General features: G+C 41.6%; 1 protein-coding gene across 1 annotated transcript in view; it reads left to right on the top strand.

Moving 5' to 3' along the window:
- Positions 1 to 18,669, top strand: part of zdhhc13 (zDHHC palmitoyltransferase 13) — a 34,973-nt gene extending 16,304 nt beyond the window's left edge. The window contains exons 14-17 of the mRNA XM_080497223.1: positions 756 to 839; positions 971 to 1,128; positions 1,806 to 1,903; positions 18,068 to 18,669. Coding sequence (XP_080353349.1) covers positions 756 to 839; positions 971 to 1,128; positions 1,806 to 1,903; positions 18,068 to 18,206 — 479 coding nt within the window. The 3' untranslated portion in view covers positions 18,207 to 18,669. The remainder of the gene's footprint in view (positions 1 to 755; positions 840 to 970; positions 1,129 to 1,805; positions 1,904 to 18,067) is intronic.
- The last annotated feature ends 1,152 nt before the right edge of the window (positions 18,670 to 19,821 follow it).

Genomic DNA, 19,821 nt, shown 5'->3' with positions numbered 1-19,821 from the left:
GGGAGCAGAGTTGCCTGATTGTGGGAGGAGCCATAGGGAGGGCCTAGACCCCTGATGACGCTATAGAGGGTTTGAGAGAGAGAGAGAGAGAGAACACACTGTCTTCACCTCTGGGGGTCGATCCAGGTCTGTAGACGGTCAGTACTGCTGGAGAATCTTTAGCAAGTGGATTTACATAATGTGACCCTTTAAAATTCAGACAAAAGTCCAACAATCAATAATTAAACTGGAGAGGCTGGATGTATTTTTGGGCTGATTTAAAAATCTTTTCAATTCCAATCAAAGTTTCCCCCTGTCCTGGACACCGCCCTTAGAGGAAATGGGCTGCAGAATCTCTGTGGGCCCCTCATCATGTGTCTGCAGAGTCCAGGAGAACCTGGGATGAGTCTCTGGCCTTCTGCACTTCATAACGCTTGATATGGACTCAGATAGAATTTTGAGGCTTTCCATTCAAGGACATCCACCTCTATATGCACAATATATGTATTTTATTTTTCTCTTTCAATTCTTATTATTATTTTGAATCTCCATGTGCATATGAGCATGGACACAAGAAATGTGTGTTATGTGTTTATGTTTCTTTGCAAGCTTGTTTGTGTTTGATAAGTTGGTTGTGCATGAGATAAATGTGTAAAACCATTGTTCAAAAGCAATAAAGACATGGGGGGGGGGTTCCCTGTGGAGTGGATCTTGCCGTACATATTTAAGGCCTTGCTCTAATTCCACCTGTGGTTTTCTACCTGCTTTGCTCTCAGGAGCGAGGAACCACCACTACTTCGTCCTCTTCCTGTTCTCCCTCACGCTGATGGGCGCCTGGATGTTCTACGGTTCCCTCGTGTGTGAGTGGCTGTGGAACACGTTGATGGTGGTGTGAGGCTGTGGAACACGTTGATGGTGGTGTGAGGCTGTGGAACACGTGGATGGTGGTGTGAGGCTGTGAGGCTGTGCTGACGTTCAGGTCCTCCTGCAGACTGGTCGTCTCACTGCGTGCTGCACTACGAGCAGCAGGGCCTGTGGGGCGTGGTGTCCACCCTGGTCAGCTGCTCGCCCTGGGTGCTCAGCGTCTTCCTGCTGGCCTTCTACCACACCTGCTGGTCCAGCTTGGTGCTGCTGCTGCAGCTCTACCAGGTGAGTCCTCCTGCTAGTGTGGATGTGACACCAGCAGCTCGGTGGGTCACCCTTCATTTAGACCATGTCTCTAGTTGACACTTGTTTCCAGGATAAAATGCTCCTATTTGCTTATTTTATGTATTTCAGCTCAATATGTTACACCAAGCAAATGATTGATATATTACTTGCTTCATATATCATTTCTACGTTTCCTCTGATTTCTAAATCATATAAAATACCCAAAAGTTGATATCATCATGTTGACATATGTCTAGAGAAAAGCTGCGGGTGTGTAACTAATAGAAATGTTAGTCAGGGACATTTCCAACAGGTTAATAATCAAACTGGCAGTAAGCCTCAACAGAAACTAAGTAAGAGCTTCAGATAAAGATGTTTGTTCCCACATAAAACTGCATTTCCCCCAGAAACCATTGAAGACTTCTTGTTTACTTCTCGTCTTGTACTTTGGCTCGTCTGCATTGAAGGTTTCTCATCATTTGAACCAGAGTTGTGAGCTTGAAAGCTCAGTTTTGGTTCAGAGTTCAGCCAGAAGGGGAGCCGTGGATCCTGAGTCTCTGTTGGTCCAGGGTCTCTGTTGGTCCAGGCTGTCTGGTGGTCCAGAGTCTCTGGTGGTCCAGGGTCTCTGGTGGTCCAGGCGAGCGTTGTAGCCCTCCACACTTGTGTTTCCACCACAGATTGCCTATCTGGGCCTGACCACGGCTGAGCGGGCCAACCTCACCCTCCACCAGAGGAAAGTCAGACAGAACGTCTCCCTCAGACACAATCCCTACAAGTGAGTTCATGTTTTACATTCAAAGTGTTGTTCTCTTATCAACTTATTAACTCAAGTAACCAACCAGCAGAGTGAAAAGAAAACAACCTTATGTCCTGTGTCTCCCAATGAATCCTGAAACCTGAGACCCTCTAAACATATTGAGAATGTCTTCCTCCCACCAGCACCAGTACTGGTACTGGCAGGTTATGAGCTAATAAAACTAGTTGGTATTGGCAGGTTATGAGCTAATAAAACTAGTTGGTACTGGCAGGTTACTGACAGGTTATGAGCTAATAAAACTAGTTGGTATTGGCAGGTTATGAGCTAATAAAACTAGTTGGTACTGGCAGGTTATGAGCTAATAAAACTAGTTGGTATTGGCAGGTTACTGACAGGTTATGAGCTAATAAAACTAGTTGGTATTGGCAGGTTACTAACAGGTTATGAGCTAATGAAACTAGTTGGTACTGGCAGGTTACTGGCAGGTTGTGAGCTAATAAAACTAGTTGGTATTGGCAGGTTACTGGCAGGTTATGAGCTAATAAAACTAGTTGGTATTGGCAGGTTACTGGCAGGTTATGAGCTAATAAAACTAGTTGGTGTTGGCAGGTAACTGGCAGGTTATGAGCTAATAAAACTAGTTTGTATTGGAAGGTTATGAGCTAATAAAACTAGTTGGTGTTGGCAGGTAACTGGCAGGTTATGAGCTAATAAAACTAGTTTGTATTGGAAGGTTATGAGCTAATAAAACTAGTTGGTATTGGCAGGTTACTGGCAGGTTGTGAGCTAATAAAACTAGTTGGTATTGTCAGGGTACTGGCAGTTTATGAGCTAATAAAACTAGTTGGTATTGCCAGGTTACTGGCAGGTTATGAGCTAATAAAACTAGTTGGTATTGGCAGGTTACTGACAGGTTATGAGCTAATAAAACTAGTTGGTACTGGCAGGTTACTGGCAGGTTATGAGCTAATAAAACTAGTTGGTACTGGCAGGTTACTGGAAGGTTATGAGCTAATAAAACTAGTTGGTATTGGCAGGTTACTGGCAGGTTATGAGCTAATAAAACTAGTTGGTATTGGCAGGTTACTGGCAGGTTATGAGCTAATAAAACTAGTTGGTATTGGCAGGTTGCTGGCAGGTTATGAGCTAATAAAACTAGTTGGTATTGGCAGGTTACTGGCAGGTTATGAGCTAATAAAACTAGTTGGTATTGGCAGGTTATGAGCTAATAAAACTAGTTGGTATTGGCAGGTTATGAGCTAATAAAACTAGTTGGTACTGGCAGGTTATGAGCTAATACAACTAGTTGGTATTGGCAGGTTACTGACAGGTTATGAGCTAATAAAACTAGTTGGTATTGGCAGGTTACTAACAGGTTATGAGCTAATGAAACTAGTTGGTACTGGCAGGTTACTGGCAGGTTGTGAGCTAATAAAACTAGTTGGTACTGACAGGTTATGAGCTATAAAACTAGATGGTATTGGCAGGTTACTGGCAGGTTATGAGCTAATAAAACTAGTTGGTATTGGCAGGTTACTGGCAGGTTATGACCTAATAAAACTAGTTGGTGTTGGCAGGTAACTGGCAGGTTATGAGCTAATAAAACTAGTTTGTATTGGAAGGTTATGAGCTAATAAAACTAGTTGGTATTGGCAGGTTACTGGCAGGTTGTGAGCTAATAAAACTAGTTGGTATTGTCAGGGTACTGGCAGTTTATGAGCTAATAAAACTAGTTGGTATTGCCAGGTTACTGGCAGGTTATGAGCTAATAAAACTAGTTGGTATTGGCAGGTTACTGACAGGTTATGAGCTAATAAAACTAGTTGGTACTGGCAGGTTACTGGCAGGTTATGAGCTAATAAAACTAGTTGGTACTGGCAGGTTACTGGAAGGTTATGAGCTAATAAAACTAGTTGGTATTGGCAGGTTACTGGCAGGTTATGAGCTAATAAAACTAGTTGGTATTGGCAGGTTGCTGGCAGGTTATGAGCTAATAAAACTAGTTGGTATTGGCAGGTTACTGGCAGGTTATGAGCTAATAAAACTAGTTGGTACTGGCAGGTTATGAGCTAATAAAACTAATTGGTACTGGCAGGTTATGAGCTAATAAAACTAGTTGGTATTGGCAGGTTACTGGCAGGTTGTGAGCTAATAAAACTAGTTGGTATTGCCAGGGTACTGGCAGTTTATGAGCTAATAAAACTAGTTGGTATTGCCAGGTTACTGGCAGGTTATGAGCTAATAAAACTAGTTGGTACTGGCAGGTTGCTGGCAGGTTATGAGCTAATAAAACTAGTTGGTACTGGCAGGTTGCTGGCAGGTTATGAGCTAATAAAACTAGTTGGTATTGGCAGGTTACTGGCAGGTTATGAGCTAATAAAACTAGTTGGTACTGGTAGGTTTCTGGCAGGTTATGAGCTAATAAAACTAGTTGGTATTGGCAGGTTACTGGCAGGTTATGAGCTAATAAAACTAGTTGGTATTGGCAGGTTACTGGCAGGTTATGAGCTAATAAAACTAGTTAGTACTGGCAGGTTGCTGGCAGGTTATGAGCTAATAAAACTATTTGGTATTGGCAGGTTACTGGCAGGTTATGAGCTAATAAAACTAGTTGGTATTGCCAGGTTACTGGCAGGTTATGAGCTAATACAACTAGTTGGTATTGGCAGGTTACTGACAGGTTATGAGCTAATAAAACTAGTTGGTACTGGCAGGTTACTGGCAGGTTATGAGCTAATAAAACTAGTTGGTACTGGCAGGTTGCTGGCAGGTTATGAGCTAATAAAACTAGTTGGTATTGGCAGGTTACTGGCAGGTTATGAGCTAATAAAACTAGTTGGTACTGGCAGGTTGCTGGCAGGTTATGAGCTAATAAAACTAGTTGGTATTGGCAGGTTACTGGCAGGTTATGACCTAATAAAACTAGTTGGTATTGGCTGTTACTGGCAGGTTATGAGCTAATAAAACTAGTTGGTACTGGTAGGTTTCTGGCAGGTTATGAGCTAATAAAACTAGTTGGTATTGGCAGGTTACTGGCGGGTTATGAGCTAATAAAACTAGTTGGTACTGGCAGGTTATGAGCTAATAAAACTAGTTGGTATTGGCAGGTTCCTGGCAGGTATTGAGCTAATAAAACTAGTTGGTATTGGCAGGTTACTGACAGGTTAGGAGCTAATAAAACTAGTTGGTACTGGCAGGTTACTGGCAGGTTATGTTCTAATAAAACTAGTTGGTATTGGCAGGTTACTGGCAGGTTATGAGCTAATAAAACTAGTTGGTGTTGGCAGGTTACTGGCAGGTTATGAGCTAATAAAACTAGTTGGTGTTGGCAGGTTACTGGCAGGTTATGAGCTAATAAAACTAGTTTGTATTGGCAGGTTATGAGCTAATAAAACTAGTTGGTATTGGCAGGTTACTGGCAGGTTGTGAGCTAATAAAACTAGTTGGTATTGTCAGGTTACTGGCAGTTTATGAGCTAATAAAACTAGTTGGTATTGCCAGGTTACTGGCAGGTTATGAGCTAATAAAACTAGTTGGTATTGGCAGGTTACTGACAGGTTAGGAGCTAATAAAACTAGTTGGTACTGGCAGGTTACTGGCAGGTTATGAGCTAATACAACTAGTTGGTATTGGCAGGTTTCTGGCAGGTTATGAGCTAATAAAACTAGTTGGTATTGGCAGGTTACTGGCAGGTTATGAGCTAATAAAACTACTTGGTACTGGTAGGTTTCTGGCAGGTTATGAGCTAATAAAACTAGTTGGTATTGGCAGGTTACTGACAGGTTAGGAGCTAATAAAACTAGTTGGTACTGGCAGGTTACTGGCAGGTTATGAGCTAATAAAACTAGTTAGTACTGGCAGGTTATGAGCTAATAAAACTAGTTGGTACTGACAGGTTAGGAGCTAATAAAACTAGTTGGTATTGGCAGGTTACTGGCAGGTTATGAGCTAATAAAACTAGTTGGTACTGGCAGGTTATGAGCTAATAAAACTAGTTGGTATTGGCAGGTTCCTGGCAGGTATTGAGCTGATAAAACTAGTTGGTATTGGCAGGTTACTGACAGGTTAGGAGCTAATAAAACTAGTTGGTACTGGCAGGTTACTGGCAGGTTATGAGCTAATAAAACTAGTTGGTATTGGCAGGTTTCTGGCAGGTTATGAGCTAATAAAACTAGTTGGTATTGGCAGGTTTCTGACAGGTTGTGAACTAATAAAACTAGTTGGTACTGGTAGGTTTCTGGCAGGTTATGAGCTAATAAAACTAGTTGGTATTGGCAGGTTACTGGCAGGTTATGAGCGAATAAAACTAGTTGGTATTGGCAGGTTACTGACAGGTTAGGAGCTAATAAAACTAGTTGGTACTGGCAGGTTACTGGCAGGTTATGAGCTAATAAAACAAGTTGGTATTGGCAGGTTACTGACAGGTTATGAGCTAATAAAACTAGTTGGTATTGGCAGGTTACTAGCAGGTTATGAGCTAATAAAACTAGTTGGTATTGGCAGGTTACTAGCAGGTTATGAGCTAATAAAACTAGTTGGCATTGGCAGGTTACTAGCAGGTTATGAGCTAATAAAACTAGTTGGTATTGGCAGGTTCCTGGCAGGTATTGAGCTAATAAAACTAGTTGGTATTGGCAGGTTACTGACAGGTTTGGAGCTAATAAAACAAGTTGGTATTGGCAGGTTACTGACAGGTTAGGAGCTAATAAAACTAGTTGGTACTGGCAGGTTACTGGCAGGTTATGAGCTAATAAAACTAGTTGGTATTGGCAGGTTACTGACAGGTTATGAGCTAATAAAACTAGTTGGTATTGGCAGGTTACTAGCAGGTTATGAGCTAATAAAACTAGTTGGTATTGGCAGGTTACGGCAGGTTATGAGCTAATAAAACTAGTTGGCATTGGCAGGTTACTAGCAGGTTATGAGCTAATAAAACTATTTGGTATTGGCAGGTTGCTGGCAGGTTATGAGCTAATAAAACTAGTTGGTATTGGCAGGTTATGGCAGGTTATGAGCTAATAAAACTAGTTGGTATTGGCAGGTTACTGGCAGGTTATGAGCTAATAAAACTAGTTGGTATTGGTAGGTTACTGGCAGGTTATGAGCTAATAAAACTAGTTGGTATTGGCTGGTTACTGGCAGGTTATGAGCTAATAAAACTAGTATGTATTGGCAGGTTATGAGCTAATAAAACTAGTTGGTACTGGCAGGTTATGAGCTAATAAAACTAGTTGGTATTGGCAGGTTCCTGGTAGGTTATGAGCTAATAAAACTAGTTGGTACTGGCAGGTTATGAGCTAATAAAACTAGTTGGTATTGGCAGGTTCCTGGTAGGTTATGAGCTAATAAAACTAGTTGGTACTGGCAGGTTATGAGCTAATAAAACTAGTTGGTATTGGCAGGTTACTGACAGGTTATGAGCTAATAAAACTAGTTGGTATTGGCAGGTTACTGGCAGGTTATGAGCTAATACAACTAGTTGGTATTGGCAGGTTACTGACAGGTTAGGAGCTAATAAAACTAGTTGGTATTGGCAGGTTACTGACAGGTTATGAGCTAATAAAACTAGTTGGTATTGGCAGGTTACTGACAGGTTAGGAGCTAATAAAACTAATTGGTACTGGCAGGTTACTAGCAGGTTATGAGCTAATAAAACTAGTTGGTATTGGCAGGTTACGGCAGGTTATGAGCTAATAAAACTAGTTGGTATTGGCAGGTTACGGCAGGTTATGAGCTAATAAAACTAGTTGGTATTGGCAGGTTGCTGGCAGGTTATGAGCTAATAAAACTAGTTGGTATTGGCAGGTTATGAGCTAATAAAACTAGTTGGTATTGGCAGGTTACTGGCAGGTTATGAGCTAATAAAACTAGTTGGTATTGGCAGGTTATGAGCTAATAAAACTAGTTGGTATTGGCAGGTTACTGGCAGGTTATGAGCTAATAAAACTAGTTGGTATTGGCTGGTTACTGGCAGGTTATGAGCTAATAAAACTAGTTGGTACTGGCAGGTTATGAGCTAATAAAACTAGTTGGTATTGGCTGGTTACTGGCAGGTTATGAGCTAATAAAACTAGTTGGTACTGGCAGGTTATGAGCTAATAAAACTAGTTGGTATTGGCAGGTTACTGACAGGTTTGGAGCTAATAAAACTAGTTGGTATTGGCAGGTTTCTGACAGGTTAGGAGCTAATAAAACTAGTTGGTACTGGCAGGTTACTGGCAGGTTATGTTCTAATAAAACTAGTTGGTATTGGCAGGTTACTGGCAGGTTATGAGCTAATAAAACTAGTTGGTATTGGCAGGTTACTGGCAGGTTATGAGCTAATAAAACTAGTTGGTATTGGCAGGTTACTGGCAGGTTAGGAGCAAATAAAACTAGTTGGTATTGGCAGGTTACTGGCAGGTTATGAGCTAATAAAACTAGTTGGTATTGGCAGGTTACTGACAGGTTAGGAGCAAATAAAACTAGTTGGTACTGGCAGGTTACTGGCAGGTTATGAGCTAATAAAACTAGTTGGTGTTGGCAGGTTACTGGCAGGTTATGAGCTAATAAAACTAGTTTGTATTGGCAGGTTACTGGCAGGTTGTGAGCTAATAAAACTAGTTGGTATTGTCAGGTTACTGACAGGTTATGAGCTAATAAAACTAGTTGGTATTGGCAGGTTACTGGCAGGTTAGGAGCAAATAAAACTAGTTGGTATTGGCAGGTTACTGGCAGGTTATGAGCTAATAAAACTAGTTGGTATTGGCAGGTTACTGACAGGTTAGGAGCAAATAAAACTAGTTGGTACTGGCAGGTTACTGGCAGGTTATGAGCTAATAAAACTAGTTGGTGTTGGCAGGTTACTGGCAGGTTATGAGCTAATAAAACTAGTTTGTATTGGCAGGTTACTGGCAGGTTGTGAGCTAATAAAACTAGTTGGTATTGGCAGGTTACTGGCAGGTTATGAGCTAATAAAACTAGTTGGTATTGGCAGGTTACTGGCAGGTTGTGAGCTAATAAAACTAGTTGGTATTGTCAGGTTACTGGCAGTTTATGAGCTAATAAAACTAGTTGGTATTGCCAGGTTACTGGCAGGTTATGAGCTAATAAAACTAGTTGGTATTGGCAGGTTACTGACAGGTTAGGAGCTAATAAAACTAGTTGGTATTGGCAGGTTACTGACAGGTTAGGAGCTAATAAAACTAGTTGGTACTAGTAGGTTTCTGGCAGGTTATGAGCTAATAAAACTAGTTGGTACTGGCAGGTTACTGGCAGGTTATGACCTAATAAAACTAGTTGGTACTGGCAGGTTATGAGCTAATAAAACTAGTTGGTATTGGCAGGTTCCTGGCAGGTATTGAGCTAATAAAACTAGTTGGTATTGGCAGGTTACTGACAGGTTAGGAGCTAATAAAACTAGTTGGTACTGGCAGGTTACTGGCAGGTTATGAGCTAATACAACTAGTTGGTATTGGCAGGTTTCTGGCAGGTTATGAGCTAATAAAACTAGTTGGTACTGGTAGGTTTCTGGCAGGTTATGAGCTAATAAAACTAGTTGGTATTGGCAGGTTACTGACAGGTTATGAGCTAATAAAACTAGTTTGTATTGGCAGGTTATGAGCTAATAAAACTAGTTGGTATTGGCAGGTTACTGGCAGGTTATGAGCTAATAAAACTAGTTGGTACTGGCAGGTTACTGGCAGGTTATGACCTAATAAAACTAGTTGGTACTGGCAGGTTATGAGCTAATAAAACTAGTTGGTATTGGCAGGTTCCTGGCAGGTATTGAGCTAATAAAACTAGTTGGTATTGGCAGGTTACTGACAGGTTAGGAGCTAATAAAACTAGTTGGTACTGGCAGGTTACTGGCAGGTTATGAGCTAATACAACTAGTTGGTATTGGCAGGTTTCTGGCAGGTTATGAGCTAATAAAACTAGTTGGTATTGGCAGGTTACTGGCAGGTTATGAGCTAATAAAACTACTTGGTACTGGTAGGTTTCTGGCAGGTTATGAGCTAATAAAACTAGTTGGTATTGGCAGGTTACTGACAGGTTAGGAGCTAATAAAACTAGTTGGTACTGGCAGGTTACTGGCAGGTTATGAGCTAATAAAACTAGTTAGTACTGGCAGGTTATGAGCTAATAAAACTAGTTGGTACTGACAGGTTAGGAGCTAATAAAACTAGTTGGTATTGGCAGGTTACTGGCAGGTTATGAGCTAATAAAACTAGTTGGTACTGGCAGGTTATGAGCTAATAAAACTAGTTGGTATTGGCAGGTTTCTGACAGGTTAGGAGCTAATAAAACTAGTTGGTACTGGCAGGTTACTGGCAGGTTATGAGCTAATAAAACTAGTTGGTATTGGCAGGTTTCTGGCAGGTTATGAGCTAATAAAACTAGTTGGTATTGGCAGGTTTCTGACAGGTTGTGAACTAATAAAACTAGTTGGTACTGGTAGGTTTCTGGCAGGTTATGAGCTAATAAAACTAGTTGGTATTGGCAGGTTACTGGCAGGTTATGAGCGAATAAAACTAGTTGGTATTGGCAGGTTACTGACAGGTTAGGAGCTAATAAAACTAGTTGGTACTGGCAGGTTACTGGCAGGTTATGAGCTAATAAAACAAGTTGGTATTGGCAGGTTACTGACAGGTTATGAGCTAATAAAACTAGTTGGTATTGGCAGGTTACTAGCAGGTTATGAGCTAATAAAACTAGTTGGTATTGGCAGGTTACTAGCAGGTTATGAGCTAATAAAACTAGTTGGCATTGGCAGGTTACTAGCAGGTTATGAGCTAATAAAACTAGTTGGTATTGGCAGGTTCCTGGCAGGTATTGAGCTAATAAAACTAGTTGGTATTGGCAGGTTACTGACAGGTTTGGAGCTAATAAAACAAGTTGGTATTGGCAGGTTACTGACAGGTTAGGAGCTAATAAAACTAGTTGGTACTGGCAGGTTACTGGCAGGTTATGAGCTAATAAAACTAGTTGGTATTGGCAGGTTACTGACAGGTTATGAGCTAATAAAACTAGTTGGTATTGGCAGGTTACTAGCAGGTTATGAGCTAATAAAACTAGTTGGTATTGGCAGGTTACGGCAGGTTATGAGCTAATAAAACTAGTTGGCATTGGCAGGTTACTAGCAGGTTATGAGCTAATAAAACTATTTGGTATTGGCAGGTTGCTGGCAGGTTATGAGCTAATAAAACTAGTTGGTATTGGCAGGTTATGGCAGGTTATGAGCTAATAAAACTAGTTGGTATTGGCAGGTTACTGGCAGGTTATGAGCTAATAAAACTAGTTGGTATTGGCAGGTTACTGGCAGGTTATGAGCTAATAAAACTAGTTGGTATTGGCTGGTTACTGGCAGGTTATGAGCTAATAAAACTAGTATGTATTGGCAGGTTATGAGCTAATAAAACTAGTTGGTACTGGCAGGTTATGAGCTAATAAAACTAGTTGGTATTGGCAGGTTCCTGGTAGGTTATGAGCTAATAAAACTAGTTGGTACTGGCAGGTTATGAGCTAATAAAACTAGTGGGTATTGGCAGGTTCCTGGTAGGTTATGAGCTAATAAAACTAGTTGGTACTGGCAGGTTATGAGCTAATAAAACTAGTTGGTATTGGCAGGTTACTGACAGGTTATGAGCTAATAAAACTAGTTGGTATTGGCAGGTTACTGGCAGGTTATGAGCTAATACAACTAGTTGGTATTGGCAGGTTACTGACAGGTTAGGAGCTAATAAAACTAGTTGGTATTGGCAGGTTACTGACAGGTTATGAGCTAATAAAACTAGTTGGTATTGGCAGGTTACTGACAGGTTAGGAGCTAATAAAACTAATTGGTACTGGCAGGTTACTAGCAGGTTATGAGCTAATAAAACTAGTTGGTATTGGCAGGTTACGGCAGGTTATGAGCTAATAAAACTAGTTGGTATTGGCAGGTTACGGCAGGTTATGAGCTAATAAAACTAGTTGGTATTGGCAGGTTGCTGGCAGGTTATGAGCTAATAAAACTAGTTGGTATTGGCAGGTTATGAGCTAATAAAACTAGTTGGTATTGGCAGGTTACTGGCAGGTTATGAGCTAATAAAACTAGTTGGTATTGGCAGGTTACTGGCAGGTTATGAGCTAATAAAACTAGTTGGTATTGGCAGGTTACTGGCAGGTTATGAGCTAATAAAACTAGTTGGTATTGGCTGGTTACTGGCAGGTTATGAGCTAATAAAACTAGTTGGTACTGGCAGGTTATGAGCTAATAAAACTAGTTGGTATTGGCTGGTTACTGGCAGGTTATGAGCTAATAAAACTAGTTGGTACTGGCAGGTTATGAGCTAATAAAACTAGTTGGTATTGGCAGGTTACTGACAGGTTTGGAGCTAATAAAACTAGTTGGTATTGGCAGGTTTCTGACAGGTTAGGAGCTAATAAAACTAGTTGGTACTGGCAGGTTACTGGCAGGTTATGTTCTAATAAAACTAGTTGGTATTGGCAGGTTACTGGCAGGTTATGAGCTAATAAAACTAGTTGGTATTGGCAGGTTACTGGCAGGTTATGAGCTAACAAAACTAGTTGGTATTGGCAGGTTACTGACAGGTTAGGAGCAAATAAAACTAGTTGGTATTGGCAGGTTACTGGCAGGTTATGAGCTAATAAAACTAGTTGGTATTGGCAGGTTACTGACAGGTTAGGAGCAAATAAAACTAGTTGGTACTGGCAGGTTACTGGCAGGTTATGAGCTAATAAAACTAGTTGGTGTTGGCAGGTTACTGGCAGGTTATGAGCTAATAAAACTAGTTGGTGTTGGCAGGTTACTGGCAGGTTATGAGCTAATAAAACTAGTTTGTATTGGCAGGTTATGAGCTAATAAAACTAGTTGGTATTGGCAGGTTACTGGCAGGTTGTGAGCTAATAAAACTAGTTGGTATTGTCAGGTTACTGGCAGTTTATGAGCTAATAAAACTAGTTGGTATTGCCAGGTTACTGGCAGGTTATGAGCTAATAAAACTAGTTGGTATTGGCAGGTTACTGACAGGTTAGGAGCTAATAAAACTAGTTGGTATTGGCAGGTTACTGACAGGTTAGGAGCTAATAAAACTAGTTGGTACTAGTAGGTTTCTGGCAGGTTATGAGCTAATAAAACTAGTTGGTACTGGCAGGTTACTGGCAGGTTATGACCTAATAAAACTAGTTGGTACTGGCAGGTTATGAGCTAATAAAACTAGTTGGTATTGGCAGGTTCCTGGCAGGTATTGAGCTAATAAAACTAGTTGGTATTGGCAGGTTACTGACAGGTTAGGAGCTAATAAAACTAGTTGGTACTGGCAGGTTACTGGCAGGTTATGAGCTAATACAACTAGTTGGTATTGGCAGGTTTCTGGCAGGTTATGAGCTAATAAAACTAGTTGGTACTGGTAGGTTTCTGGCAGGTTATGAGCTAATAAAACTAGTTGGTATTGGCAGGTTACTGACAGGTTAGGAGCTAATAAAACTAGTTGGTACTGGCAGGTTACTGGCAGGTTATGAGCTAATAAAACTAGTTAGTACTGGCAGGTTATGAGCTAATAAAACTAGTTGGTATTGGCAGGTTACTGGCAGGTTATGAGCTAATAAAACTAGTTGGTACTGGCAGGTTATGAGCTAATAAAACTAGTTGGTATTGGCAGGTTACTGACAGGTTAGGAGCTAATAAAACTAGTTGGTACTGGCAGGTTACTGGCAGGTTATGAGCTAATAAAACTAGTTGGTATTGGCAGGTTTCTGGCAGGTTATGAGCTAATAAAACTAGTTGGTATTGGCAGGTTTCTGACAGGTTGTGAACTAATAAAACTAGTTGGTACTGGTAGGTTTCTGGCAGGTTATGAGCTAATAAAACTAGTTGGTATTGGCATGTTACTGGCAGGTTATGAGCGAATAAAACTAGTTGGTATTGGCAGGTTACTGACAGGTTAGGAGCTAATAAAACTAGTTGGTACTGGCAGGTTACTGGCAGGTTATGAGCTAATAAAACTAGTTTGTATTGGCAGGTTACTGGCAGGTTATGAGCTAATAAAACTAGTTGGTATTGGCTGGTTACTGGCAGGTTATGAGCTAATAAAACTAGTTGGTACTGGCAGGTTATGAGCTAATAAAACTAGTTGGTATTGGCAGGTTCCTGGCAGGTATTGAGCTAATAAAACTAGTTGGTATTGGCAGGTTACTGACAGGTTTGGAGCTAATAAAACAAGTTGGTATTGGCAGGTTACTGACAGGTTAGGAGCTAATAAAACTAGTTGGTACTGGCAGGTTACTGGCAGGTTATGAGCTAATAAAACTAGTTGGTATTGGCAGGTTACTGACAGGTTATGAGCTAATAAAACTAGTTGGTATTGGCAGGTTACTAGCAGGTTATGAGCTAATAAAACTAGTTGGTATTGGCAGGTTACTAGCAGGTTATGAGCTAATAAAACTAGTTGGCATTGGCAGGTTACTAGCAGGTTATGAGCTAATAAAACTAGTTGGTATTGGCAGGTTCCTGGCAGGTATTGAGCTAATAAAACTAGTTGGTATTGGCAGGTTACTGACAGGTTTGGAGCTAATAAAACAAGTTGGTATTGGCAGGTTACTGACAGGTTAGGAGCTAATAAAACTAGTTGGTACTGGCAGGTTACTGGCAGGTTATGAGCTAATAAAACTAGTTGGTATTGGCAGGTTACTAGCAGGTTATGAGCTAATAAAACTAGTTGGTATTGGCAGGTTACGGCAGGTTATGAGCTAATAAAACTAGTTGGCATTGGCAGGTTACTAGCAGGTTATGAGCTAATAAAACTATTTGGTATTGGCAGGTTGCTGGCAGGTTATGAGCTAATAAAACTAGTTGGTATTGGCAGGTTATGGCAGGTTATGAGCTAATAAAACTAGTTGGTATTGGCAGGTTACTGGCAGGTTATGAGCTAATAAAACTAGTTGGTATTGGCAGTTTACTGGCAGGTTATGAGCTAATAAAACTAGTTGGTATTGGCTGGTTACTGGCAGGTTATGAGCTAATAAAACTAGTTGGTATTGGCAGGTTATGAGCTAATAAAACTAGTTGGTACTGGCAGGTTATGAGCTAATAAAACTAGTTGGTATTGGCAGGTTCCTGGTAGGTTATGAGCTAATAAAACTAGTTGGTACTGGCAGGTTATGAGCTAATAAAACTAGTTGGTATTGGCAGGTTCCTGGTAGGTTATGAGCTAATAAAACTAGTTGGTACTGGCAGGTTATGAGCTAATAAAACTAGTTGGTATTGGCAGGTTACTGACAGGTTATGAGCTAATAAAACTAGTTGGTATTGGCAGGTTACTGGCAGGTTATGAGCTAATACAACTAGTTGGTATTGGCAGGTTACTGACAGGTTAGGAGCTAATAAAACTAGTTGGTATTGGCAGGTTACTGACAGGTTATGAGCTAATAAAACTAGTTGGTATTGGCAGGTTACTGACAGGTTAGGAGCTAATAAAACTAATTGGTACTGGCAGGTTACTAGCAGGTTATGAGCTAATAAAACTAGTTGGTATTGGCAGGTTACGGCAGGTTATGAGCTAATAAAACTAGTTGGTATTGGCAGGTTACGGCAGGTTATGAGCTAATAAAACTAGTTGGCATTGGCAGGTTACTAGCAGGTTATGAGCTAATAAAACTAGTTGGTATTGGCAGGTTGCTGGCAGGTTATGAGCTAATAAAACTAGTTGGTATTGGCAGGTTATGAGCTAATAAAACTAGTTGGTATTGGCAGGTTACTGGCAGGTTATGAGCTAATAAAACTAGTTGGTATTGGCAGGTTACTGGCAGGTTATGAGCTAATAAAACTAGTTGGTATTGGCAGGTTACTGGCAGGTTATGAGCTAATAAAACTAGTTGGTATTGGCAGGTTACTGGCAGGTTATGAGCTAATAAAACTAGTTGGTATTGGCTGGTTACTGGCAGGTTATGAGCTAATAAAACTAGTTGGTACTGGCAGGTTATGAGCTAATAAAACTAGTTGGTATTGGCTGGTTACTGGCAGGTTATGAGCTAATAAAACTAGTTGGTACTGGCAGGTTATGAGCTAATAAAACTAGTTGGTATTGGCAGGTTACTGACAGGTTTGGAGCTAATAAAACTAGTTGGTATTGGCAGGTTTCTGACAGGTTAGGAGCTAATAAAACTAGTTGGTATTGGCAGGTTACTGACAGGTTATGAGCTAATAAAACTAGTTGGTATTGGCAGGTTACTAGCAGGTTATGAGCTAATAAAACTAGTTGGTATTGGCAGGTTACTAGCAGGTTATGAGCTAATAAAACTAGTTGGTATTGGCAGGTTACGGCAGGTTATGAGCTAATAAAACTAGTTGGCATTGGCAGGTTACTAGCAGGTTATGAGCTAATAAAACTAGTTGGTATTGGCAGGTTGCTGGCAGGTTATGAGCTAATAAAACTAGTTGGTATTGGCAGGTTATGGCAGGTTATGAGCTAATAAAACTAGTTGGTATTGGCAGGTTACTGGCAGGTTATGAGCTAATAAAACTAGTTGGTATTGGCAGGTTACTGGCAGGTTATGAGCTCATAAAACTAGTTGGTATTGGCTGGTTACTGGCAGGTTATGAGCTAATAAAACTAGTTGGTACTGGCAGGTTATGAGCTAATAAAACTAGTTGGTATTGGCAGGTTCCTGGCAGGTATTGAGCTAATAAAACTAGTTGGTATTGGCAGGTTACTGGCAGGTTATGAGCTAATAAAACTAGTTGGTATTGGCAGGTTACTGGCAGGTTATGAGCTAATAAAACTAGTTGGTATTGGCAGGTTACTGGCAGGTTATGAGCTAATAAAACTAGTTGGTATTGGCAGGTGACTGGCAGGTTACGAGCTAATAAAACTAGTTGGTATTGGCAGGTTACTGACAGGTTATGAGCTAATAAAACTAGTTGGTATTGGCAGGTTACTGACAGGTTATGAGCTAATAAAACTAGTTGGTATTGGCAGGTTACTGGCAGGTTATGAGCTAATAAAACTAGTTAGTATTGGCAGGTTACTGGCAGGTTATGAGCTAATAAAACTAGTTGGTATTGGCAGGTTACTGACAGGTTATGAGCTAATAAAACTAGTTGGTATTGGCAGGTTACTGGCAGGTTATGAGCTCATAAAACTAGTTGGTATTGGCTGGTTACTGGCAGGTTATGAGCTAATAAAACTAGTTGGTACTGGCAGGTTATGAGCTAATAAAACTAGTTGGTATTGGCAGGTTCCTGGCAGGTATTGAGCTAATAAAACTAGTTGGTATTGGCAGGTTACTGGCAGGTTATGAGCTAATAAAACTAGTTGGCATTGGCAGGTTACTAGCAGGTTAGTAGCTAATAAAACTAGTTGGTATTGGCAGGTTACTAGCAGGTTATGAGCTAATAAAACTAGTTGGTATTGGCAGGTTACTAGCAGGTTATGAGCTAATAAAACTAGTTGGTATTGGCAGGTTACTAGCAGGTTATGAGCTAATAAAACTAGTTGGTATTGGCAGGTTACTAGCAGGTTAGTAGCTAATAAAACTAGTTGGCATTGGCAGGTTACTAGCAGGTTATGAGCTAATAAAACTAGTTGGTATTGGCAGGTTACTAGCAGGTTATGAGCTAATAAAACTAGTTGGCATTGGCAGGTTACTAGCAGGTTAGTAGCTAATAAAACTAGTTGACCAGGTGTGTTTCAGTAAAGTCAGCAGGTTTTATCTACCAGATGTTTCTTCAGGTGAGACGTTCACAACACTTTCACTGCTGGAGGCGTCATTAGCATTGTACAGAGAGGTGAAGAGGCTCCTCCCACTTTAAAACATCGTGATGAGAGCAGCTGGCTGCAGTATCCATGGCAACGCATCAGGAAGTGTCACAATGCCAGAGGACGGATCATGTGACGCTGCAGTTCTAGTTTACTATCTGATTTTCTATTGTAATCCTGCTCAGTAATCCCACTTTTTATCAATATACCTGGAACCAGATTACACTTTTCTATGTACTTTAAACAGATTACAGTTACATTTGTTTGTATCCTGATTATGTCCCGCCGTTACAAGTAGTTACGACCCAACCCCGGTTTCAGAGCTCCCACAGCGTCTTCTGGATTCCAGTTGTGCAAACAGCAGCTCTGAGTGGTTCAGTGTGAGGAAGGCGTGGTATGGCCTCAGAGGTGTGGCGCCGCTCACTGTGTGTCTCCTGTGCAGCCTGGGCGTGGTGAGGAACCTGGTGTCCTTCTTCCAGCTGCGCTGCTGCGGCGTCTTCAAGCCGCCCGCCATCGACTGGATGCAGCAGTTCCCCCCGGGACGCCAGCAGGACGTGTTCGGACACGCCGACCTAGTGTGACTCCTCCTCCTGCTCCTCCTGCTCCTCCTCCTCCTCCTCCTTCCCCTCCTCCTCCCCCTCCTCCTCCCCCTCCTCCTCCTCCTCCTCCTCCTCCTCCCTCGGGGTGGCGTCGCCCTCTTACCACAGCGGTTCAGGACCAAACACAGATTGTAATTATTTATTTTTCTACGCGGTGGTGAGAGAAGAAAGGTGGAGGTGCAGTTTGACTGGTTGCTCTGTAAGGACTGCTGCTGCCTGAGACTTCACCAGTGAGTGTGGAAACAACAAACTGATGACGGACTGAGCGTGGACCAGATTAGCTCCGCCTCTGAGCGTGGACCAGATTAGCTCCGCCTCTGAGGGCGAGCAGAGTTCTGGGCTGTTTTTATGAACACATGAAGCCTATTTTTATCATCCGTTGTGAAAAGAGAGATCTTTGTGTAAACACGGCTTTATGACTTTTGTAAAGGTTGCATGTGTTTATTAACAACAAGCCACTATCATTCTTCAATAAACAATGTTGTGCCTGTCTTTTAACCTTTTAAAGTCTGTGTGAGGCTGCAGCCCAACACCTCACCAACACCTCACCAACACCTCACCAACATTTCACCAACACCACCAACACTTCACCAACACCTCACCAACACCACCAACACCTCACCAACACCACCAACATTTCACCAACACCACCAACATTTCACCAACACTTCACCAACACCTTAACAACATTTCACCAACACCACCAACATTTCACCAACACCACCAACATTTCAACACCACCAACACCTCACCAACATTTCACCAACAACACCTCACCAACACCACCAAAACCTCACCAACATGTCACCAGCATCACCAACACCAACAACACCGCACCAACACCTCACCAACATTTCACCAACACCACCAACATTTCACCAACACCACCAACACTTCACCAACACCACCAACATTTCACCAACACCACCAACACCTCACCAACACTTCACCAACACCTCACCAAAACCTCACCAACATTTCACCAACACTTCACCAACAACACCTCACCAACACTTCACCAAAACCTCACCAACATTTCACCAACACCAACAACACCTCACCAACACCACCAACACTTCACCAACACCTCACCAAAACCTCACCAACACCAACAATACCTCACCAACATTTCACCAACACTTCACCAACACTTCACCAACACCTCACCAACACTTCACCAACATTTCACCAACACCACCAACATTTCACCAACACCTCACCAACATTTCACCAACACCACCAACACTTCACCAACACCAACAACACCTCACCAACACCACCAACATTTCACCAACACCAACAACACCTCACCAACACCTCACCAAAACCTCACCAACATTTCACCAACACCACCAACATTTCACCAACAACACCACCAACACCTCACCAACATTTCACCAACACCACCAAAACCTCACCAACATGTCACCAACATCACCAACAACATTTCACCAACACCAACAACACCGCACCAACACCTCACCAACATTTCACCAACATCACCAACATTTCACCAACACCACCAACATTTCACCAACACCACCAACATTTCACCAACACCAACAACACCTCACCAACACTTCACCAACACCTCACC

This window comes from Blennius ocellaris (assembly GCF_963422515.1).
Source record: "Blennius ocellaris genome assembly, chromosome: 1".
NCBI classification, from domain to species: domain Eukaryota; kingdom Metazoa; phylum Chordata; class Actinopteri; order Blenniiformes; family Blenniidae; genus Blennius; species Blennius ocellaris.
This window is presented reverse-complemented; position numbering and strand designations above follow the sequence as displayed.